This window comes from Chlorocebus sabaeus, chromosome 2 (assembly GCF_047675955.1).
Source record: "Chlorocebus sabaeus isolate Y175 chromosome 2, mChlSab1.0.hap1, whole genome shotgun sequence".
Classification (NCBI taxonomy): Eukaryota; Metazoa; Chordata; class Mammalia; order Primates; family Cercopithecidae; genus Chlorocebus; species Chlorocebus sabaeus.
In genome coordinates this window covers 30,082,503-30,108,563 of record NC_132905.1, presented here as the reverse complement: position 1 = coordinate 30,108,563, position 26,061 = coordinate 30,082,503, and the positions used below count along the sequence as shown (strand labels likewise).

The following is a 26,061-nucleotide window of genomic DNA, read 5'->3' as shown; positions in this document are numbered from 1 at the left end:
AGGAAAACAGATACTTTTATATACCATTGGTGAAAGTCAGTTGCTAGGACTTTAACAGAAAGGAAATTGGTTACATGTATTAAAATCCTCAAAAATATGCAAAGTCTTTGAATCAGAAATTCTATTTCTGGGAATTCATCCTGAAGAAATAAGTATTTATACAAAGATGTAACCATCAGAGTAGTCAATGCAATGTCATTTATACTAGTGAAAAAATTAGAAACAACTTTAATGACCAATGATAATAGAATATTATTTCATGTTATACTGCTATATTATATGATATAAAATGTAATAGTTGCATATTTTATGCTGTAGTTATTTACCTGCATAGAATTTATTTTTACATTAAAAATGTTCATAATATATTGCTCAGTTAGTACAAATGTTACTAAATTATATTTATAATTATATGTATGTGTGTATATGCATGATTACAGCTTCATAAAAGAATTATACACACACGGGTGTTTTTCTGGAAGGATACACAGCAATATTTTCACAGTAGTTATCTCTGAAAGAAAAGTTAGGGATGTTCAAAACAAGTTTTATTTTTTCTCTCTGTTTATCTCATTTCCCAGTTTTTCTTTAATGAACGTATTCCAGTTTTATAGTAATAAAAAACTGTTTCAACAAGAAAAAAAAAAATGCTACCCTCCGACATTTGTTGGCAACGTATTTACTACCCACAAATGTGCTGTTGTTTTGAAGCTTTGATTGTCAAGATTGAAGAAACAAATTGTAGTGATAAAGCAAAATAGTTAAGATTATCCTGTGTATATATGAAGATTGTTATGATAAAGAATTGTCTCAATACGTGTATCAAAACATCCAGTTGTATACCTTTAATATATAGCTTTTTAAATTATACCTCAATAAAGTTGACAAAAGAATTTTGTCAATATTTACTATTAGTCAACTCAGAAAGGTTACAACATAGAAAAATTTCTAAATAGAATCTGAGTAAACCAAATTAGCTGTGTCATATTTCTGCCATCTGAAGTAAAATCATTCTTAATATGAGATTTAAGGATCCTTTTTCATGAGCATTCAGATTTTTATTTTTAAGAAAGACTTGTTTGTGGGTATCTTTATTTTCTGTTTCAGAGAAAAAAATCATTATTTGAAAACACTTTCACATTATTTTAAATAATAAAACCACTCGTAAATAATTTATTTTTTATTTTTTGTTTTGAGAAGGAGTCTCACTCTGTCGCCCAGGCTAGAGTGCAGTGGCATGATCTTGGCTCATGCAACCTCCGCCTGCTGAGTGCAAGCAGTTCTCCTGCCTCAGCCTCACAAGTAGCTGAGATTACAGGCGCCCACCATGCCCAGCTAATTTTTGTATTTTTAATAGAGACAGGACTTCAACATGTTGACCAGGCTAGTCTCAAACTCCTGACCTCAAGTGATCCACCCACCTCAGTCTCCCAAAGTGCTGGGCTTACAGGCTGCTTGTATATAATTTTGATTGTAAAGTAACATATATTAATAAGAAAAAAATTGAAAAATTACCCCAAATTCTATCACACAGAGATAAGCACTGATAACATTTTAGTGCTGATTCATAAAGTTAATACCCAGTCTTATATTGGGAAACACGAGGTTGGTGTTTAGTTATTTAAATCCTCTGAAAAGTCAGTAGGGATCATGTAAGTACATTTTTTCTCTATTATCTGTGACATTTGGAAATAATTGTAGTGAAACAGCATAAGCCTACACTCTTATTTATCCACACTAAAATGTAATTGTGGCTGCTGTCTTCTACCTTGGACACTACCAGATATTTCTGGAAAAAAAAAAAAAGAGGCAACTTGACACCCGTAAAAAGAATGCATTCACATCCTTTCTAACTTCATTTCCTCCAGGACAAATATCAGTGGATGGGTTCATGCGCTATCTGAGTGGAGAAGAAAACGGAGTCGTTTCACCTGAGAAACTGGATTTGAATGAAGACATGTCTCAGCCCCTTTCTCACTATTTCATTAATTCCTCGCACAACACCTACCTCACAGGTATGAATTTTCTGGTTCTTTGTTACTTTAGCCAGTCTCATCAAATTTCACCAACCTCTACTTGCTGTTGTTCAGAAGCTGAAGTGTGTTTTCTTCCATTTCCTGTGAAGCGCCTCTGAGAACTCTGGGGTTCCACCACCAAAGCCTCCCGCCTCCCATGAGCAGTCATGTCCACATGTATAGGAAGCAATAGCATCATTTCTCCATAGCCTAAGTTTTCAAGTCTTCTAAAATGCAACCATGGCTGACATTTTCAGACCAATGAGATTTTTGTGTAACTGAACTCATTCTTCAGTGTACTTGAAGCCATGTCCAGTCCTACCCAGTTCTCTGGGCTGTGTTCATCTACATGACAGCTCAGAAAGTCTTAAGTGGTGGCTCATGCCTATAATCTCAGCACTTTGGGACGCCGAGGCGGGTGGATCACCAGAGGTCAGGAGTTCGAGACCAGCCTGGTCAACATGGAGAAACTCCTGTCTCTACTGAAAATACAAAAATAATCAGCCAGGTGTGGTGGTGCACGCCTGTAAACCTAGCTACTTGGGAAGCTGAGGCAGGAGAATCACTTGAACCCAAGAGGCAGAGGTTGCAGTGAGCCGAGATGGCGCCACTGCACCCCAGCCTGGGTGACAAGAATGAAACTGTCCCCAAAAAAAAAAAAAAAAGAATTAAGTAATTGCTTTTTGTTCAAGGTAGGACAGGGCTTTAGACAAAAACAAATTGACCTGTGAATGACAACTTATACTTTATTGTAAATATTATAATAAAGTAGGAAAAAACAACAATGTGTTTCCTAATCTGATCTTAAATTAAGCATTGACCTATTTGGCAGTCTGGTGAAGTGTATGCACCCTTCTCAGAATGCTGAATGCATAAATTAAGTACCTAGAATTAAAGAGGAAATAAATTTCATTGAAATATTTTTATAAAATGTTGTGATATATATCCTTGTATATCTCAGTATTAACACAATTTGACTAAGTATAAGCAAAATGTTGTGATATTTGCAACAATTGGAATATAATACACAGATCTTGCTAGTGACTTGTAAACTACATACTTAACTAAAGAGAACGTTAAATTTTGTGTGGAGGTTAAAGTTAAAACTGTAACCATTTTTTCTCATCCAAGTTCAAGGAGGTTCATGGAATATCACTTTAAGAGTCTAGATCTTTGACATGATAAAATTCAAAGAAGTATAATTTTTAAAATCTGAGCACATTATAGAATCTTACATTTATCCTATATTTAGGACCACAAAACTCAAAAATACTTAAGTATGTGTCCAGTTGAATTTTGGGTATTGTGTGTGATTTTATTTAACTGGAAGTCACAATATAGAGTAGATTTTTTACTAATAATCTTTTGAGTCCAAAATACCTTCCAACCGATATATTTATGTTCATTACATTCTATTTTATTTGTCATATAATAAATGAGTCAGTAGTACCAAAATGAATGACAAGACTGACTGGATATACATTCTATTTTTTCACCTTCTTTCAGAATATATTAATTTTTCCCTTTCTGCATATCACTAGGGTTTTCAGATTTTATGTGTGTTCATTGAATCACAGCCACCATTTTCCTTTTGAGAGACCAAATTGTCTCAACTTTGGTTAGTGGGAGACATTTTTAGGCTATCATTTGTGTCCTCTTGACATGAGCTATTAATCTTTGGAAGTGTTCTGGCACATAAAGATCTTCTGCACTCACCTTATTCTTTTCTGCCCGAGAGATGGAAACAGACTATTCCCCAATGACCCCTGGTTCTTTTTGATGGGAAAGAAAAAGTATGAGTAACAGCAATTTGGACTCTGAACATTGCCTGGACTGTTTCAGTGATCAAAGGAAGAAAACATTTTTTTTTTGTCTTTTTAAGGCACGAGTTCACATAAATATTTCTACTTCTACCTACCAATTTAAATTATTATTATTATTATTATTGAGACAAGGCCTCACTCTGTTGCCCAGGCTGGAGCACAGTGGCATGATGATAACTCACTGTAGTCCCGATCTGCTGGGCTCAAGCATTCCTCCCACCTCAGCCTCCTGAGTAGCTGAAACTAGAGGCACGTGCCACCACACCTGGCTAATTTTTATTTCTTGTAGAGACAAGGTCTCACTATGTTGCCCAGGCTGGTCTCAGACTCCTGAGCTCAAGCAATCCTTCTGTCTCAACCTCCCAAAGTGCTGGGATTAACGACATGAGCCGCTGTGCCTGTCCGCAGTTTAAATTCTTTTTTAAAAATTTTATTTTTCCATCAGTTATAGGGGTATAGGTTGTATTAGAGTATAATATAGGTGGTATAAAGAGTAAGTTCTTTAGTGGAGATTTGTGAGATGAGATCCTGATGCACCCATCACCCAAGCAGTATACACTGAACCATATTGGTTGTCTTTTATCCCTCACCCCCTGCCCCAAGTCACCACAGTTTATTATATCATTCTTATGCCTTTGCATCCTCATATTTTAGCTCCCATATATCAGTGAGAACATACGATGCATGGTTTTCCATTCCTGAGTTACTTCACTTAGAAAAATTGTCTCTAATTTCATCCAAGTCATTGGAAATACTGTTAATTCGTTCCTTTTTGTGACTGAGTAGTATTCTATCGAATATACATACCACAGTTTCTATATCCACTCATTGATTGATGGGCATTTCAGTTGGTTCCACGATTTTGCTATTGTGAATTGTGCTGCTGTAAACATGCATGTGCAAGTATCTTTTTCAAATAATGACTTCTTTTCCTCTGGGTGGATACTCAATAGTGGGATTGTTGGATCAAATGGTAGTTCTACTTTTAGTTCTTTAAGGAATCTCCACACTGTTTTCCATAGCGGCTGTACTAGTTTACATTCCCACCAGCAGTGTAGAAGTGTTCCCTGATCACTGCATCCATGCCAAAATCTACTGTTTTTTGATTCTTGGATTATGGCCATTCTTGCAGGAGTAAGGTGGTATCACATTGTGGTTTTGATTTGCATTTCCCTGATCATTAGTGATGTTGAGCATTTTTTCATATGTTTGTTGGTCGTTTGTATGTCTTCTTTTGAGAATTGTCTGTTTGTGTCCTTAACCCACTTTTTGATGGAATTGATTGTTTTCTCCTTACTGATTTGTTTGAGATCATTGTAGATTCTGGATATCAGTCCTTTGTCAGATGTATAGATTGTGAAGATTTTCTCCCACTCTGTGGGTTGTCTGTTTACTCTGCAGACTGTTCCTTTTGCCATGCAAAAGCTCTTTAGTTTAATTATATCCCAGCTATTTATCTTTGTTTTTATGCAATTGCTTTTACCCAAAAGCAATTTTTGGTCATGAAATCCTTGCCTAAGCCAATGTCTAAAAGGTTTTTTCCAATATTATCTTCTAGAATTTTTATAGTTTCAGGTCTTAGATTTAGGTCCTTAATCCATTTTGAGTTGATTTTTGTATAAGGTAAGAGATGAGGATCCAGTTTCATTTTCCTACATGTGGCTAGCCAGTTACTCCAGCACAATTTGTTGAAAAGGGTGTTTCTCCCCCATTTTATGTTTTTGTTTGCTTTGTTGAAGATAAGTTGGCTATAAGTATTTGGGTTTATTTCTGGCTTCTCTATTCTGTCCCATTGTTCTATGTGCTTGTTTTTATACCAGTACCACACTGTTTTGGTGACTATGGCCTTAGCGTATAGTTTGAAATCAGGTAGTGTAATGCCTCCAGATTTGTTCTTTTTGCTTAGTCTTGCTTTGGCTATGCGGGTGCTTTTTTGGTTCCATATGAATTTTAGAATTTTTTTTTCTAACTCTGTGAAGAATGATGGTGGTATTTTGATGGAGATTGCATTGAATTTGTAGACTGCTTTTGGCAGTGTGGCCATTCTCACAATATTGATTCTACCCATCCATGAGCGTGAGATGTGTTTCCAGTTGTTTGTGTCATCTATGATTTATTTCAGCAGTGTTTTGTAGTTTTCCTTTTAGAGGCCTTTTGACTCCTTTGTTAGGTATATTCCTAAGTTTTTTTTTTTTTTTTTTTGCAGATATTGTAAAATGGTTGAGTTCTTGATTTGATTCTCTGCTTGGTCACTGTTGGTGTATAAAAGAGCTACTGATTTGCATATATTAATCTTGTATCTGGAAACTTTGCTGAATGCTTTTATCTGTTCTAGGAGCTTTCTAGAGGAGTCCTTAGGGTTTTCAAGGTAAACAATTATATCATCAGCAAACAGGGACAGTTTGACTTCCTCTTTGCTGATTTGGATGCCCTTTATTTCTTTTCCTTGTCTGATTGCTCTGGCCAAGACTTCCAGTACTATGGTGAAGAAGAATGGTGAGAGTGGACATCCTTGTTTTGTTCCCATTCTCAGGAGGAGTGCTTTCAGCTTTTCCCCATTCACTATTATGTTGGCTGTGGGTTTGTCACAGATGGCTTTTAATTCATTAAGGTATGTCCCTTGTATGCCGATTTTGCTGAGCTGTACTCTCTTTAGTAATCTTGATACCTAACAGATTATACATACTATCTCATTCACTTTACTGACAACCTTATAATAGTATTAAGAACATTTTCAATATTAATACAAATAATAAAACTACAGAATGTAGTTCAAATTTGTATATGCAGTTTTAAAAGTACATTTAACTAAAAATTTACAATCAAATTAATTTCTTCTAAGTCATTCATATGCCCTTCCTGTGTATAACTTGGTAAACACAGATGTGGTAAAAAATTTGGCTCCATTGTGTCAGATTAGTTTAAATTTGAGGGTGTTGGCATATTAATAGCTGATTCGACTAACAAGATGATGTGATACTTTCAGCTATTAGGAAAGAGAAGGCTTTACCTTTTTTATGAAGAAAGAACTCTAATAGCTGTCTCCAAATTTCTGTACAACGGTTTTGTATCACCAGCATTTGATTCATATACCTGGTTTCTGGTCAATTATCTCTTCAATTATTTAATTTCTAGTAATGTTAGAATTCACATATTTTCAAATATTCAGTGTTTTAAAACTATATTAACTATGTCAAATTGTATTCTCATCTAAGGGGTTTCATTGTTGCTGTTTTTTTTATCTTGCTCCCTTTTCTGAGCTCTGTATTATTATACCAAGGTTTGCATTAGATAAATCTGTAACCACCCAATGGGGTTCTTCTTGCCTGCTGCCTAGAAAAAGCCAATACACTGAGAACAGCAGGTGTTACAGCAGAGAAAGTTTACTTATTGCAAGGCAGCTGAGCAGAAGGGTGGGACATATTTCTCAAAACAGTCTCTCTGATAATTCAGAAGCTAGGATTTTTCAAGGATAGTTAGGCAGGAGGGGGTTGGGAAGTGGTTAGGGATTGAGGAATGCTATTGGTAGGTCAGGAATGAAATGACATGGGGGTCAAAGCTGTCTTCTTGTACTGAGACAGTCCCTGGGAGAAGTTAAGTCCATTTCTTGGCATGGGTCACGGGATGGATGGCACTAGTTGGTCCATGAGAATTCAAGGGCTGAAAAATACCTTAAACACCAGTCTTAGGTTTTATAATAGTGATGTTATATATAGGAGCAATTAGGGAGGCTACAAATCTTGTGACTTCAGTCCTAAACCATAATTCCGACCTTGTGGTCAATTTGTTAGTTCCACAAAAGTTGTTTTGGTCCCCAAGAAAGGAGGGGATTAGTTTTGGAAAGGGATTGTTATCATCTTTGTTTTAAAATCAAACTATATACTAATTTCCTCCCATAGTTATCTTGGTCTGTGCTCAGGAATGAGCAAGGACAGTTAATTTGTGAGGTTAGAAGCAAGATGGAGTCAGCTATGTCAGATTTCTCTCACTGTCATAATTTTTGCAAAGGCAGTCAAATCTACATTCTCACAATATTACCTTGCCCCAGTACCAGTCATTTATTTTCCTGCAAGGAAATTAAGGAGAATTCCATATAATTAGAAAAACATAAAAAAATATATACAGGCTCTTGAAGTTTTGCCTGAAATGCCGTTTTGACTCGTGAGTCAGAATTTGGTTTTACTTCACATATTATTGGTAGAATCATTGTTTTAATTACAGATGAAAGTAATGTAGAAGTCCTGTTTCTCAGAAGCCTTTGGATAAACTCAGATTTCTATGATATAAACATTCAAGTTACCCCAAACCAAATAAGAATGTTATAAAATAAAAATGTAACCAATGACTAATCCAATTGAATCCTGTTAAATTTTTAAATTAATATCTAGAAAATAATTTCATTTTTATACTTTACAGCCACTTTCAGAACATGTAGAAACTATATTTATGGAAATATTATTTCATATAAACAGTGATTGATGGAAAAAAGAAAGTTTTCCTATTCAAATGAGTTTAAGAAATGCTAGGTGCAAACAAAGGTTAGCACCTACCATAATGTGTTTTGAATATAAAATAAAAGGATCAGAGTCTCACAGTCATTAACTCTTCATCTTCCTTGTCACCACCTAACTTATTTTCTTGGAGCATTTTAAGGACTAATATTCCCGAAAAATGCTATCTAAATCCAAATAGGAAGAATTTCAATATTCAGGATATTTTCTTTGAGCATCTAATGGAACTGTAAAAATTAAATATACAGAATGAAAACCAATAAGTGTAGCAATGCATTATTTTTATGTCTGTTTGTCTGCTCATTATTGCTCCTTTGTTGAATATCAAGATGCCCAGAAGGAAAAAGAAATTGGATCATTGAGAGAAATAGATGCACTCAATGAGTGGTTTTTAATTATCATGGTCACTTTTTGGGTTTGGGGTGATTTTGGCAGTATCCCCAGTACTGATTATGTTTTAAATTATTGCTTTTCCTTGAGGAATCCACCCTTCTGACTCAAGAAAAAAAAAATCCTTCCAGGAAGAAACAGTATGCAGTAAATACAAACTATATTTGTGCACCTCTTCATAAACCTTCCCATACTCCCAACTATTTGGGAGAAAATGGCTTCAGAAACACTAGAAAGGCAAAGTAGTCTATCTCAGGACAGTTAATATCTTCATTTAGATAAGAAGGAAACCATTAGATTTGAGGGTTTTGCTATCTCCAATAATCTGATGAATTAAATTATCTGACTGAATGTTTCTGATAATTATTCAACTCCTCTCCTCATGTATAAGTTCTTGGCCGCAGAAAAGTTCTAAAAATGATTCCAGACCTAGCTATACCCTTGCCAGTCATCTGCTACAAACCCAGACTTTGAGCATCCCTCCTCTCTTTCCCATCTCTCCCACTCATTTAGCCCTTAGCATATGCAACGTTTAATCATTTGCTTTCGGTTTAGAGCACACGCACACCTAAGAAAGTCAGGTGGTAGAATGAAAAGATGAGCTTAGGAAATAAACAGGGCCCAGTTTAAAATGGCCTTGAAGTAAATGGCATACTTAACTCATTTGAGCCTTGGTTTCTTTGTTTGTAAAATGGAGATAAATTTAAACAGCCAGGGTTCTTGTGGCTGAAAGTAATAGGATGCTATTATTTAATGGCTTAAAGAATTAAGCAATGTATTACCTCACACAGCAAGGCACCTAGGAGCAGAGTGGTTGAGGATTGGTTAATTCAGGAATTCATTAATATTATGGAAGACCCAGGTGCTTTCTGTCTTTTTGGTCCCCTTATGGTTTCAAGATGACTGTGCACTCTAAGCGCTACCAAGATCCACAAAGGAGATGGCGAAAGTTCTTCTGACCCTTCTAAGAGTGAAGAAAATGTTCCTAGAGATTCCCTGACAGCCCCCACCTCCGTCCCCTCAATCTGGTAGGCATTCTTTATGCTGTGTTGTATTTAGCTCAGAGTCACACCACACAGCAATGCCCACAGTAATTGCTAACATGGGCCATAGAACTATCCTGACTTACTAAGAAGAATCAAGATTTACCCCAAGGCTGCAGAGAAGACCCTGAAGCATATCAGAACCTAGATAAAATATTTTATTGACAACGAAAAAGAGAAAGAAGAGACAAAAGGGCAACTAGAAGTGTGAGAATGGGAAGAAATTTATGTTTGCCTCCCTACCTAGATGGTAAGGGTAAAGGAATATGTCTCATGTCATTTTCATATCCCCAGTAACCAGTATTTTGCCTCCCATAGAAAATGTTTTGGGGAATATGTACAAACACATAATGGTGAAGCTCCTCTAATCAGTAAGGCATATACTTGAAGTCGTTTTCTCAAGAGTGGAAATGACTTTAGGCTCCTATATAGACACTTTATCTCCTAAGCCATCTCATGGCAATTGCTTTGTGTTCAAGAGAGCACCATGGTTTCACTGGGGCAGCAGGCAGATACCATGTAAGTGAGAAATCAGATCCAACGGATGCATCTAGAGATGGTCAAGACAAATAATACATTCTCTGCATTTTAGACAGTTTCCTCAGGTGTAGCCATGAGATTATATGCCCTGAATGCCTGTCATAGCATTGAAAGCAAGGAAATATAGTCCTCATCTCCATCTGTTGAAGGGGATAATGACTATTGAAGAAGGCCACTGAATTCACAAATATATCACATTCTAGAACCTTCTTACCCTGGAGGTTGGAGGGAAGACATTAATGATAAGTATGAAAACAGGCAATTAATCATCAGCCACTGCAAGATGAGAAATTCTTCAGAAGTTTGTGTTAATGGAAGGATTGCTATTTTCGATCTTCTGCTTTTTTCTATCCCTGGATGCCTTGGGTAATGTGAGACAAAGCTCAAGGGAATGTAACCAGCCACCCAAAATGAATGCAGTCAAGTGAGAAGTTGCAGAGCTGTGACTTGGAGCAGTATTATGAATTACTCTGAGAAGGAGCTTCAGCTCCCAAGTTCAATCATGGGCTTGGAATGTATTCCAGAGGGTGTTCAGAGCCAGGGAGAGATGATGTCAAATACTAGTTTCAGAAATACCAAGGGTTGAATGACTCATGACCTATCACTAATCTCAAACTTCAGCGATCCCCTAGCCCCAGAAGCTATATTTAGTCAATATATTCAAATGGAAATATAATGGGTAGATGAGATGTAATAATGAGGAGTTAAGAATTTTAGTGAACAAAAATAAATCAGCTTTGAGGCTTAAGGCAGAAAAGAAGAGAGTAACAGAGAATATGAATATATGTGTTTGAAAAATATTTCCATAAATGAAGTAAAACATACGGGGAACCTAATATGCATTCCAAAGAATAGGATAATTATGGATAAATGTGGGTTTTCTCAAAGTATGCTTTCTTTGGGAGGCTTCCATTTCTAATAAAAAGTATTCATTTTAAGAATGAACAATGAGCTTACCTTGGAGGGATTCTTTTGGTCTTAGCTGTTGGACAATAACCTCTTTCTTCTTTATTCTTCAGTTTTTTCCCCACATTCCTTTGCATCTCACAAACCCAACCTCATGCCTTACCATGGTTTTCAAAACATTAACTGATCAACATTCAAAAAATACATCAAATTACTTCTCATTGTTCTTTGATTCAAAATATTCACAAGAAAATCTAAGGAAATGTTTCTCAAAACGTTGAACCTCTTATTACAGAATGCTCTAGTGTCTGTTAGGTATTTATCTACTTTGATACACTGTTAAATCTGATTAAATTCATCATGCTATCCTTACTAAAGTTAGTAACATTCAACTAGTATTAATGAAATTGATTCAGAAATTGTACAATATGTAATTGTGTTGATATAGTCAGTAATGTGCTTAAACAATCTCTAAACAGTACACACAAGAATCTGCTCTATTCTTTAATACAGGTGTAAATTTCTGCAAGAGCAAGTATTTTAAATTAAATAACCTAATAATATTTGAATTACTCACTTCCTTTAGCTATAGCTCCCCTTTAAGTTTAGGAATAATATATAAATGTTTGTCTTTTCCCCTTTACTCCCACTGTACCCTTGTCCCTAATGCAAAAAAGACCTTTGTAAATCTTTGCCATGACAATGAACTTTGAGGCAATTATTAATGGCAATTTGATTATCCAGCATCAGGAACTTTCTAGGTCATTTTGTCAGCATTTCTGCTTTTCCAAATGCATCATTGTGTTAAAAACATCCCATTTTTCCAGTAAGGAAAAGTTATTATGCTGACCCACTTAATCAGCCTTTCAGTGCATTTACTAGGGCTCTATAGAACTCAAAAATGTCATCCTTTTGTTATGCTGATGGTTGAGTATTATGACATGCATATAAAGATAAAATTAAGCTAGTGGGTTTAATCCCATTTTATTTGTCCTGTGTGTCTCCACGGGGCACATCTTGTCCATTTCAAAGTCATTTTAACAGTTTGCATCAATATGCCATCTTTTAACTGGCTATTTGAAAAAATGATGGTAGACCAAATGCGGTGATTTATGCCTGTGATCTCAGCACTTCCTGAGGCAGAAGCAGGAGGATCAGTTGAGCCCAGGAGTTTGAGACCAACCTGGGCAACATAAGGAGACCCGGTCTCTAAACAAAATACAAAAATTATTTGAGCATGCTCATGCACATCAGTGGCCCCGGCTACTTAGGAGGCTTAGGAAGGAGGATGACTTGAGCCCAGGAGGTTGAGGCTTCAGAGAGCTATGATCACACCACTGTATTCTAGCCTAGGTGACAACTGCATTCTAGCCTAGGTGACAGAGTGAGATTCCATCTCAAAGAAAAAAGAAGAAAAACTTTTAAAAAATGATGGGGGCTTACAGAGTATAAATGAAAGAAAATCTTTAATAGGGAAAACCAAAGACTTAAATTTGTGTGTTGCGAATGGGCCTGTTGAAAGAGCTATTTATTATTACTCTTTCAAAAATAATTTATCCTGAAATTAGTGACTTCCATTGACTTAAGTAAAATAGGAGATTTTGGCTTCCATGCCCTGTGTATTATAATCAAGGCCCTCAGACCTTTCAGGTATTTTGATTATAATAATTCTCATCACTTGACTAGGGTATGTTAGTTCTATTCACAAAAGTCCAATTCTTGTAAAGTTTATCTTTTTCTTCTGTTGCTTGTGTTTTTGGTGTTGTATCTACAAACCCATTGCCTAATCAAGATCACAAAAAATTTACTGCTATGTTTTCTCCTAAAAGTTTTGTAGTTTTAGCTCTTACATTTATACACTTGATCCAATTTGAGTTTAGCTCTATATGGTATGAGGTAAGGACTCAAGTTCTTTTTTGTGTGTGTGGCTATCCAGTTGTCCCAACACTGTTGAAAAGACTGTTCTTTCACACTGAATTGTCTTGGCAATTGTTGCAAGTCAGTTGACCATAAATTGAGGGTTTAGTTTGGAAATCTCAGTTCTATTTCCATTAATCTATATGTCTATCTTTATGCCACTACCACATGGTCTTGATTACTGTAGCTTTGTTGTAAGTTTTGAGAAGTGTGATTCCTCCAACTTTGTTCTTATTTTTCAAGATTGCTTTGGCTATTTAAGGTTACTTACATTTCTGTATGAACTTTGGATCAGCTTGTCCCTTTTTTCCAAAAAAGCCTGGTGAGATTTTGATAAGAATTGTATCTTTAGGCCAATGATGGGGAGTAGTGTCATCTTAGCAATACCAAGTCTTCTGTTCCATGAACATGAGATATATTTCCATTTATTTGGGTCTTCTTTAGTTTCTTTCAACAACATTTTGTAGTTATTAGAGAATAAGTTTTGCACTCCTCTGTTTAATTAAAATTTATTTTTTTAGAAAAGCCTTTTAAAAACAGAATGTTTAGCTTTTCTCACATTTGTGCCTTCAGCAAACATATCAGAGGCAGCTGGCTTATATAAAAGAACAGTCTTCCAGCAATAAATTCTCATCAGGAGGCAGTCAGAATTGAAAGAGTGAGTTTTGATGCTATAATCCTGGATCTTCTACTTCCTAGCAATGGAAACTTGGGCAACTGAACTCTGTGCCATTTTATTATGTGAAATGGGTATTTTTTTTTTAAATTAAATAGTTATACCACAGAGATTTTTTTGTGGCGATTAAATGTTTAATATATATATACAGTCCAAAAACCTGTAATTGGCACATGGTAAATAGTTAATAAACATGCATCGTTGTTATTGTTACAATGCCCTATCTTTCCCCAAAGCACTACTACAGATTCTATTTGAGATTGAGTCATTACCTTCTGGTACGTTGAGGCAGAAGAAAGGCAAAGAATAACTGCTCCAGCTCTTAGACTCTTTTCCCGCTGTTGAGGAGTCTTTCTAAGAAAGCACCACTGTCTTCCTTGCTTCATGGGAATCTGGGGTTTGTTTTGTTGGTGTTTTATAGCTGGCCAACTGGCTGGAAACTCCTCTGTTGAGATGTATCGCCAAGTGCTTCTGTCTGGTTGTCGCTGTGTGGAGCTGGACTGCTGGAAGGGACGAACTGCAGAAGAGGAACCTGTCATCACCCATGGCTTCACCATGACAACTGAAATATCTTTCAAGGTAGGGTATATGAATGTTACTAAGAGAGGCAGCTGGGGACACCTGATTCCTTTTGGTTAAAGCCTTCTAAGGTAGAAAGTCCCAGTCATCACAATTAAGTCCAAAGGCTGTTAATCATCTTTGTAATTTCAGAGGCTAAAATTTGGCTGTTTATTCATGAATAATTGGCATCAGGTGAATTAATCCATGCTAACCAAATTCTAAGGAAACTGTCTTGTGAAAGGAAATATCAATGTATTTGTCTTGTCCTCTTTAGCACTCTTACTCCTAATTTCTTGCATTTTATTTTTGTGAAATGTACATACTTAAAGAATACAGACAACTTATTTATATGCTTTAACTAATGGCTATAAAGTATGCATCCATGTAACTACCATCTAAATTGAGAAATAGAAACTTGGGTGTACCTGAAACACTTCCATGTATCCATTCCCATCAGAATGACCTGTTTACCCTAAGAGGTGACCACTGTCCTGACTATTACAGTGATCCCTACTTTGCACTTCTTTAGAGCACAAAGTACAAATTTATGTGCAGCCCTAAATGTGTAACTTCACCAATTTTTTTCACTTGTACATTGATTCACACTATAGTATACATTATTTTATGACTTGCTTTTTTCACTCCGCATTGTTTAGAAGGTTCATTAATATTGTTTCAGGTAACTCTAGATTTTTTGACTTTCTTTTCATGATGATAATATTAATTACTACTGTTAATTATTATATAAGATTCCATTCTGTGATGCTAGCTGTTGGAATGGTGATGCCAATCAGTCAAAGACTCCCGGGAACATACCTATGGTCAAGTTGGGTTTGTTTGCTCATACAACAAAGGAGAACACATGTTGTGGGGAGCTGGGGTATCTCAGTAAAAGTGTATTAGAGAGGACTTACAGAACTTGGGCTTATAGTAGGTGATTTGGGGGACGGTTCAAGGGAGAAGGGTTTTGCAATGGATTGGGTGCTGTCAGCAAGCAGGAACAATCCTATGAGACGGTATCTTAGTAAATCCTATCTAGGAAGCAGGACTAAAGCTGTTATTGATAAAGATGCATCAGTCATTCTTGTTAATGAGAAATGAGGTGCATTTGGTCTCTCTTCTTTTTCCACCTTTAGCTCTATTTTGCACCACAAAGGGCCTCACATTCATGTGTATGGACACCCAAGCCCAAATGTCTAAAGTCTGTCCACATCTCCTGAAAAGAGCCTTCCCCAGGGGGTTGGGGCAGTTGGAGTAGGGGAAATCTGGGGTCCTAGGTACTTGGAGAGTGACTGGAGAAAGAAGGTGTGGGCTTCAGGGAAAATGTTCTCTTGGCTGACTCAGGCTTTTTCACCCCTTTAAATGGGAATCAGAAGAGAAGGGCTAGAGGACAACCTCTTTCACTAGGTCCTAAGGCATAAGCCCTATTGCCTGGGATACCTGGGTCTCAGGGAAGTGTCGCCAACTCTTATCTGAAGCAACCAAGGAAACAGAGTCTAAGTATGTAAGTAACTAAGGTGAGTGGAGACAAGGCTGTTGAAAATGGGAGATTAGAGTACTGAGAAGCTAGAATATGGGATGAATATAATGTTAATATTGCCAAGGTTAGTGAAAAAGCTTTGAATGAAGAAACTGTGAGCCACTTGCCAACTCTTTGCTGAATGAGGGTGGCTCAGTAGATGGCAGAAGTGAAGAAGAGGTAAAAACTCTTTTGGCTGCTTCATGGGAACTAGGATTTTTTTTTTTTTTTTTTAAGATTGAAAGGTAGTGTTTTAGAAGTAGCATTGAGAGCAAAAAGATCCCAAACCCAGCTTCTTACTGTGAAACACTTGAGATGTGAGAAAATACACAGTGATCACTGAAGACAGCAGCTAACAAGCAGCAAGATTTTCAAGGGACAGCCAAGTTTCTGTTTAAACAAAAGGATTTTTCTGATCGAAGTTGCTGTATTAGACAATAATAAAAATGTTTTCAGCAGTAATATCATTCACACCTAAAAATATGCGTATTATATTATGCCTAAGGAATATGACTTTTCATGATTTCTTCAACTTAGCCTACAATGCAATAATTAGAGAAAATAGCACCCTTCACGTAAATTTTACAACAAAGTTGAATATGGGGTTGACGTTAATTCTGATTGAAATCTTTAAAAGCTGTGTCTGTTCCTGAAATTGAGCACGATTATGACCCTTGCATTTTCTTAAGTGGAAAATCAATGTTTTTTTAAATTCATTCCATAGTCCCGCTTCCTCCCTCTCAGACCTTGCTGTGGTCCTTTGTCAACTACCTAAGATGCAGTTTAACATAGTTGGGCTCTTTAAGAAAAAGTGGAGACAGGTGACCCTCGTGTGGAGCCAGTGCATTTTGGGCTTATCTGTCTCTTGATGGATGATGATGCTCCTGGAATGGCAGACAGCATGCCCTGATGGAGCTAAGAGCTGGTGGCACCACACACTGTCTGTCCGCCAGGAAGACCTGCCCCACTTCCCAGGCCACTGCCCTGTCTACCCTCCAGAGACATTGTGAGAAGCAGTTGTTATTTTCTTAATAATTTGAAATCCTCCAAGTTCTCTGAGTTCCTTGGGGGAGAATAAACAGCAAGCATATCCTAAGGCATATTTATTTTCTGTGGAGCATTTGCTTCTTGGCCTCTGCCTGCCATTGAGTCAACTTGGAGTGACTCTCCTTGTGCACTCCATCATAGAAGTGGTTCTTCAATTACATCTGTAATCCCAGAGTCACGGGCTGATTGAACACATCTTCCTGGGCTCTGGAAGCAAGGCTTCTCAACCACGTCCACACACTTGCCAGCAGGTGAGAGGCTTAAAGACAAAATCTAGCCCAGAATGCTGCTTTCTCTCTCTGCCTGCTAGAGTTGGGAGTGGGGAGGTAACCAGGATGGCTAAAGAGAAGAGTGAATTCATCATCCCAGTTGGTTTTTCCAGCTGTTCCTCCTGCTAATGCCCATAGCAGGATAGACAGTTCTGCTGAGATGTGCGTAGGTGACAGTGGGTGAGGATGGATGTGGGGAGTAGAAATGCCAGCCTATTTTGCAGACAGATATACAGTAGCAAGGATGCTTTGCATTAGGACTGAGACTAGAGGAAGGCAAGTAAGTCACCTAGCAAGTAAAATTTAAGGGTGTCTTTGTTCTCAGGGCTGTGTAAGCACGGAGCTGGCACTAGAGAGTGAGTGTCTCTTTAAATTTTGCACTTAGTCACTTCTCTTGCCTCATCCTAGTCCCAACCCTGCTTGCATGATTATCAGCCTGCAGTCTGCTTTCCCCGAACCCAGTGTGTAAGGTGACTTTGTAAGAAAGAGTAAGAAAAGAAACAGGGCACAAGGCCCTACATAATCTGCAATCCCCCCATTACCTTGTTTCTTACTGCTTTCCCCCTCACCCACTGGGCTCCAACTATACTGACCTTGCTGTTCCTTGGCTGTGCCAGGCTAGTCCCACCTCACAGTCTTTGCACAGGCTCTTCTCTCTGCCTAGAATGGTCTTCCCATAGGTATCTGCCTGGTTATTCCCTTGCCTCCTTGAAGCCTTCCTCAAATGTCGCCTTCTCAGTGAGGCCTCCTGGGACCGATCTGTTTACTACTGTCACCAGCCACCACTCCCAATCCCCACACTTTATAACCCTGACATGCCAACTTTTTAGTATTGTATTTCCCTAAGGCTCTTATCATATCACCTTCTAACAATCTGCCTAATTTGCTTAATTCCTATGTTCCTTGTCTATTGTTTCTTCTACTAAGGCATAAGCTCCACAAAGACAGGGCTCTTTGTTCTGTTCCTTGATCTGTCCCAAGTTCTCTTCTTTGAGCAGAACCCGACATATAGTAGGTGCTCAATAAATGTTTTTGGATGAATTTTCCCTTCCCAAAGCAAGTAGATCAAATATAGCATAACCTCCATTTTTAGTCTTTCTTGCCTCTGCTCATCAGTTAAGTGAATTTGTCTTTCTCCATCCTACACATAATATGTTGGTAGAGGCAGGGAAAACATTCCCCCAACATTTGCCAGTTTTAGCTGCCCTGAACATTTGGGCCAGATATTCACAGTATGATGAGACTATATTCTATAGCTACACTGCATAGCACTGCAGCAAAATACACTGATTGTGGAGTTCATTTTTACATCACCCAGTGTATCTGCTTTCAGTGTGTGTGACCTGGAAAGCTTCTGTGTGATAGATCCCAAAAGCAAGAGATCCTATTGGCATTTGCTCCCTATTGACTGTATGGGTCAAAATAAAAAGTTATGCTCTGGGAAAGGAGACATTCAGCCTCTTTATGAAGGGCTTTTTGTTTTGTAGTCTGGCTTTATTATTTGTCCCATGTATCTGTTTCTATGCCTCATCACATTAGTCTTCCTGGTGGCCTAGACATAGCAATTCACCACTTGGTTTTCATTCTATCTTCTCCCATCCAATATCTTTTCTCCTTACGCTTGACACACCCACCCACCTCTTTCCCTGAGTGGTTTTTCTCCCTTTAGGCAGCTTCCTTTTAACCAGCAATTATACAAGATGGAAAACTGGATAATGTAATAAAATATATGAGGAAAATGTATTAAATTTGAGTAGGTTAAATTGAGCATTTCTGAAAATAAAGTGTCATTCATTCCCTGAGAGAAACAATAATTTAGGATGCAATTTCACTGCTACCTAAATGCACACATAAAATGGATATCCAAATACACCTACTGTTGTCTGTCAAGGATAAAGGATTTCAAGGGCAGTTTGTCTCACTGGAGTTTAGTAATTGAACCATTCGGTTTATAGATTATTGAATCTAGTGCTACAAGTCTCTGAAAAACAGTTTTGGCTTGATAAGGAACAATGGAGCATTACTGTACTTTCACATCCAATGTCTACCAATTATGGCAAGTATGAAAGAGTGAAACTTAAAAGCGATAACTGGTTTTCTCATTCTGACTGATCATGCACACCATACAAAATATTTCAAAGGCACAAAAGCATGAAAGTTCTCCAGTGGAACTTCTAAAGTTTTCAGTTGCTCTTAACTAAAAATTATTAGATGAAATTTAGTAATTCTTTTTTTTTTTTTTTTTTTTTTGGTTTAATACTTGCAAAAGGTTTCCTAAGCTGCTAGCTAAAGTTATGGTAGAGATGGGGAGAGGTGGACAGAGAGAGGAGGGAGAAGGGTGGGTGAGAAAGAGAGAAAGGTGAACGCAGAAGGCAAGGATGCTCTCTGGAGCTGACTGACAGGGGTCCAGTACCAGCTCTTCCATTCAGTTGCTGCAAGACCTTGGAGAAGCTTCCTTCCCAGTGCAAGTTTCCTTTGTTATCAGCAAAATGGAGGTGATAATAGTGTTTACCTCCTGGGGTGATTATAAGTAAGCATTCAGTAACTGTACTTAATACACAAATATTGCTTAAACTATGCATGGCATGCAGTGACTACTCTATAAATGTGAGCTTCTGATGTTATCATTGAAATGCATAAAAGTCAAATCTTAGCTTTCTTTCTGTAAATATAATGGTTGTGTATTACATGGGCATGGACTTATTAAGCCAGAGTGAAGGTGGGGGGCTGAATTAAGTTATCTGTAAGGCTGCCATGGTAGAAGCTGTGGGCATCCTCTACGCTCAACCCATGGCATCCACTTAACTTCCAGGAAGGTACCAGAAGCCCAAATTGTAGTAAACTAAACACAGCTCAGGCCTTGGTTAGGGGTCCAGTAGGAGCAGAGAAGGGAACAACAGATGAGCTTGGATGCTCCACTGCAAACATGAGTCCTAAGTCAAGCACACAAGATCAGAAGTACACAATGTCAGAGGCAGGACAAAGGGAAAAGCAGGGGAAGCAAGACAGGAAAATCTAGGAACCCCAGTGGCCCAGTTGTAGTTCAGACCACACTAGCATCCCCACTGTGGGAAGAGAGAATGAAACCCAGGGAGCTACGAAGATGGGGGTGCATGGACTCCCTACAATTCTAAGAGCAGGCCCAGAGAAGCACTCACATTTTATCAGCCTAAGATAAAGATATGAGAGAGATTTGACCTGAAGCTAAATACTCACTTCCTAAATTAGAGGAGGGGAGGAGGGGCTTACCCACCTTCAGATTTAACTCTCCTTGGCCTAAATACCAATGAGGCGAGCCCACAATCCACTTTCATTATTAAAGGTGGCTGGAGAAGTTCTCAAATAGACAACGAAGAGAGCCATCATCAGAAAAGTTAGCAAAGCTGGCCAGCACAGTCCTCATGCCTGTAATCCTTGGGAGGCTGAGGCAGGCAGATCACTTGAGGTCAGAAGTTCAAAACCACCCTGGTCAACATGGCAAAACCCCATCTCTACTAAAAACAGAAAACATTAGCTGAATGTGGTGGTACGTGCCTGTAGTCCCAGCTGCTTGGGAGTTAAGGCACAAGAATTGCCTGAACCAAGGAGGCAGAGGTTACAATGAACCGAGATAATGCTATGGCACTCCAGCCTGGGCAACAGAGCAAGACTTCATTTCAAAAAAAACAATAGGTAGCAAAGACTAACTACACTTTTATTTACATGTATATTTGAAGGACTTAAAAAAAAATTAAAGCTCAATGTTTATTGGAAATTTCAGCCATGAAGTTGTTAAAAAATTAATCTGGGGCCGGGCGTGGTGGCTCAAGCCTGTAATCCCAGCACTTTGGGAGGCCGAGACGGGTGGATCATGAAGTCAGGAGATTGAGACCATCCTGGCTAACACAGTGAAACCCCATCTCTACTAAAAATACAAAAAATTAGCCGGGTGTGGTGGCGGCACCTGTAGTCCCAGCTACTCGGGAGACTGAGGCAGGAGAATGGCGGGAACCTGGGAGGCGGAGCTTGCAGTGAGCTGAGATCTGGCCACTGCACTCCAGCCCGGGCGACAGAGTGAGACTCCGTCTCCAAAAAAAAAAAAAAAAAAAAAAAAAAAATTAATCTGGCTATTGAGTATGAATCAACATTCAACCTTCTGTAATACAAAATTACATTTACTTTGGTTACAATCAAATTTTAAGCTTTGCTTAAGCCGATGATCAGACTAGTCCAAAGGTCAACAAATTATCTTCTGCAGGCCACATTTATCCTGCCATCTGCTTTTGTGAATTAAGCTTTGTTGGAACATAGCCACATCCAATTGTTTGCATATTATCTGTGGCTGCTTTGGGGCTATGCATTAGTCTGGACTGGCTCTCTTTCTAGAGAGAGAGAGTTGTTAAAAGGAACTGGCTCATGTGGTTATGGAGGTTGAGAAATTCCAAGATCTTCAGTTGACAAGCTGGAGACCCAGCTGACCTAATGGTACAATAGCAGTCCTGATCCAAAGGCGTAAGAATAAGGAGAGCCAATGGTGTAAGCTGCAGTACAAGTCCAAGTCTCAAGGTAGGAGAAGACCGATGTCCCAGCTCAAAAACACTCGAGCAGAAACAGCAAATTCTCCTTTACTCTGTCTTTTTTTTTTTTCCGATTCAGGCTTCCAGTGGATTGAATGAGGCCCATCCACATTAGGGAGGGCAGGCTGCTTAACTCGGTCTACCAATGTAAATGTTAATCTCTTCCAGAAACCCCTCACAGAGACACCCAGAAGAATGTTTAACTAAATATCTGGGCACCCCATGACCCAGTCAAGTTGAGACATAAAATTAATCATCACAAGCTTCAAAGGCAGAGTTGAATAGTTGCCATAGAAATAGAAGTTCTATGTCCAGCAAAGCCTAAAATACTACCTGGTCCTTTATGAAAAATGTGTGCTGATCTCTGAGCTAGTCAATAGAAGAATAATTGGGAACACAACTAGATAAATTCTGTTTCTCTTCTGTTACATATCAGGAGTTCATTCATTCATTTGAAAGTATTTTGTGAGCATCTAGAATATGCCTTAGCAGAACAGTGAAGAGAACAAGTTCTTACCTCAAGAAGTTTACACTGTCTAGTGAGGAAAGATAGATCAAAATAAACACAAAGATACAGTGCATAGAAACATGCCCTTTAAAACAATCTAAATCAGTGGGCAAGGAAAAGAGAGAGCTGAGTTATGCTGTCTGGATGGTGGAGGCAGGCCTTTGGTAAGGTGATGTTTAGGCACAGATGCTGTACTTACTCCCAAATCAATGCAATAAATCATGCTTTCATGTGAGTGTTTTTGACTGAAGGAACACAGTGCAAAGATGGTAAGATGAAAGCATGCCTGATATATTCAAGGAAAAGCAACAAGATCAATGGACTGTATCCAGGTGACAGAGAGGGAGAGGAAAAGGAGATGAATTTAAAGAAATGGCAGGTGCCAGATCAAGTTAGGCTCTGTAGATGATGATAATGAATTTGGATTTCATTCCATGTGAAATGGGAAGTCATTGGAAAGTTTATTAAAAGGAGTGAAACTGTCTACTCATGTTTAGGAGCAATGACTCTGGCTATGGTGTGGAATACAGGGGCAAGCACTAGAAGCCAGGAAAGCAGTAAAAAGACTCTGTCAGTCAGCTTCTCCTAGGTTTTTCTGCAATAAAAAAAAACCCCAGGATCACAGTGATTTACAGCCACAAAGGTTTACTTCTCACTCAGGTTAGATGTCAGCTGTGGCTCTGATTGCTATTGTTTGGAATTCATATTGAATGAACAACCCCCATCTATGATATCACTGGACTCATGGGAAAAGAGAAAGAGAAATGGCTGGACAACAACATGATGGATCTTCAAGACTCTACTCAGCAGCAGCACATGTCATTTTCACACCCAGGCCCTTGGCCAAAATAAAACACACGGCCAAGCCTATGGTCAACAGAGTGTGTAGATAGAATCCTCCCAAAGGAAGGGGGAAGCAAATAAGTGGCAATGATGATAAAATCTAACACAGCAGTGACTGCAGTGGGTTTTGTATCAGGATGATAGCAGTGGAGGTGCTGACACTTGACTGTACTCGGGATCTATTTTGGACAAGATTGCTGAGGAATTAAAAGATGTGAGAGAAGGAGAGGAGGCGAGAATGGCTCTACTGTATTTATCCTTTACCTGATACACTAGTGCCAAATTCATGAAATAAACAAAATCCAGCCCTTTTTTTCCCACACTTAGTATCCACATCCTTGATGACCTCTATTCTCAGTTCTTTTGAGGGCTTTGCTCTTAGTTGGCTGAGATTATTAGCTGCATGGAAGTTACTGCAATGGTTGGGTATTAATAAGCTCTAGAGCCAGACAAATCTTCCTGGGGTTTAATCCCTTCCTGGGATTCTCTTCTCTATGACTTAAGGTAAGTCAGTTAATATCTCTGCACCTTAGTTGAACTGAGAATATATAACCATGATGAGCTGAGTACTTTGCCTTCTCTTGCTGCATCTTCACAACAGATCTGTGAAGTGAGGTTTATTGCCCCCACTTTATAGGTCAGCAAACCAATACACAGAGGCATTAAGTGATTTTCCCAAGGTCACACAGCTTGTAAATCTCAGAGGCAAGGATTCAAAAGTCTGTTTGAATCCAAAGCCTGTGCTCAAATAAATCAAATATAGCATTTAAAATCTGGATGTTGCTTACCTTTTATAGTGCTTGCTTTTTTTTGACAGACTCAACTATCATAAAAGTTAAACTGATTATGTATGAAAGATAATCTGTGAGTTCCTTTCTAAGAAACAGTAAAAGTGATTCTTCTCGCTCCATGCAGGCAAATCCTTCTTAGAGGATATATGCAAATATAGTACAGAATTAGAAAGCCTTATTTATACTCTAGGGCCAGGGAAATAGCTTTCAGGAGTGGATATAAAGAACGCTATACATTGAATGGGGAAGGTAGAGACGATAGCAGAAAAGGCTCAGGCGTAAGGAATAGGAGTGGAAATCCCTACTTAAAAGGAGAATATGAAAAAAATAAATATAACTAAAAATAAGTGTATGGGAATATGAAACCTCACTACTACTGAAAGTGATATAATTAAATAATAAATGAGACTGCACTTTACTACCATTTAAATAAGAAAAACATTTTTAAGAATAATGCCCCAAACTGGTGAATATGCATTGAAATCTGGTCCTGCATGCCTTATTCTGGGCAATCTAAAATGAAAAGCAATTTGAAGATACATGAGGGACTATAAGAGTATTCATATTCTTAAATCAAGAATTCCCCTTCCGAGAATTCATTCCCAGAAAATCATTCAAGATATTAGGGAAAAAAATGAAGATGTTCTTTGTAGAATTATTTGAATGACAACTCTGCAAATGTAGCTGTCCAGCAGTTGGGGAATGGTTAAATCAATTTTGATACCTTTACTTTCTAGAATTTTGTACACATATTGAAACTTGTGGCATATACATTTTTAAAAATGCAGATTGAAAATTGAAGTACTGATACATGTTACAACATGGATGAACTTTGAAACCATGCTAAGTGAAAGATGGTCAGTACAAACACCCATATATTGTATGGTTACATTTATATGAAATAATTAAAATAGGCAAATCTATGAAGACATAAAGTAGATGAATGATTGCCTGGGACTAGGTGTGTGAGGTGGGATGCAGGAATGGGGAGTGACTGCTAGTGAGTACATGGTTTCTTTTTGAGGCAATAAAAATGTTCTAACTTATATTGAGATGGCGCTCATGTGACTCTGAATATACTAAAAACCATTGAACTGTACACTTTTAATGGGCAGATTATATCTCAAAAAAGTTACATCTCAATAACAATGCTTTTTAAAAATACAAGTTGAGTATATACTGTAATTAAAACTAAACTACATAAATCCATGAGAGACAGACTAGAAGTGAATATAATGAAATGCTAACAATGGTTTGGTTCAGAAAGTGAATTTGTGGGTGAAAATTTTTGCCTTCTCTTACTGTCCCAAATATTTATAATATGATTAGATTTCTTTCATTATTAAAAAATAGATACAATTAGCAGACAGGAGTATCCTCTCCTTTGCATTTCTCTCTCCCCTCCACTAAAATCCAATCTTCTTATAACTTTGCAGAATCAAGAGTCAGAAATAGCACCATCCAGCAGCCCTCGAAATCCCTTCTAGCCATTTCAGGCCATTTGATACAATTCTCTGAATGGAAAAGACAACTATATTAATAGATTTAATACCCCTCAAGAATATACAGATGAAAACTTCTGGCATACTGAATATACATGTGTTCTCATTTTCAGGAAGTGATAGAAGCAATTGCGGAGTGTGCATTTAAGACTTCACCTTTTCCAATTCTCCTTTCATTTGAGAACCATGTGGATTCGTAAGTATTCAACATATTCAGGAAAGAGTCTTTTTCCCAAATGGGGCATACTGAGTAATTGTTTATCAGATTTAAAATTATTTGACATTATTAATGGTGTTCTTCAGTCATGTTATATTATTAACTGGCATCTTTTCATTTGTAGGTGATGGAATTCACTTAAAATAATCAACATTAAAATTGTCCATTGGACTTGTAGGATCTATTTTCATACCATAGTATGGTTTTTAAATTAAAATCTCTTCTTTTTGCAATGCAATGGAACATGTTTTCCTACACAATACGTGTCTCTGTTATAGATTTGGGGTGCTGTGGGCCACTTTTATAACCCTCCTCCATGAGTTCCTTCTATTGCACACAATTTGAGTCCAACATCACCTTGTGGCAGGTGGAGGGAGAGCTGTGAATTCCGTTTTACCAATTTGCACTTACACAGAACTCAGTTCAC

General features: G+C 37.8%; 1 protein-coding gene across 4 annotated transcripts in view; it reads left to right on the top strand.

Moving 5' to 3' along the window:
- The window catches only part of PLCB1 (phospholipase C beta 1), a 761,313-nt gene that overhangs the window by 556,103 nt on the left and 179,149 nt on the right, over nt 1-26,061 (top strand). For all 4 annotated transcript variants that reach the window (XM_008018384.3, XM_008018395.3, XM_037990865.2 and 1 more), the window contains exons 10-12: nt 1,869-2,015; nt 14,243-14,400; nt 25,531-25,613. In XM_008018384.3, the coding sequence (XP_008016575.3) occupies nt 1,869-2,015; nt 14,243-14,400; nt 25,531-25,613 (388 nt within the window). The remainder of the gene's footprint in view (nt 1-1,868; nt 2,016-14,242; nt 14,401-25,530; nt 25,614-26,061) is intronic.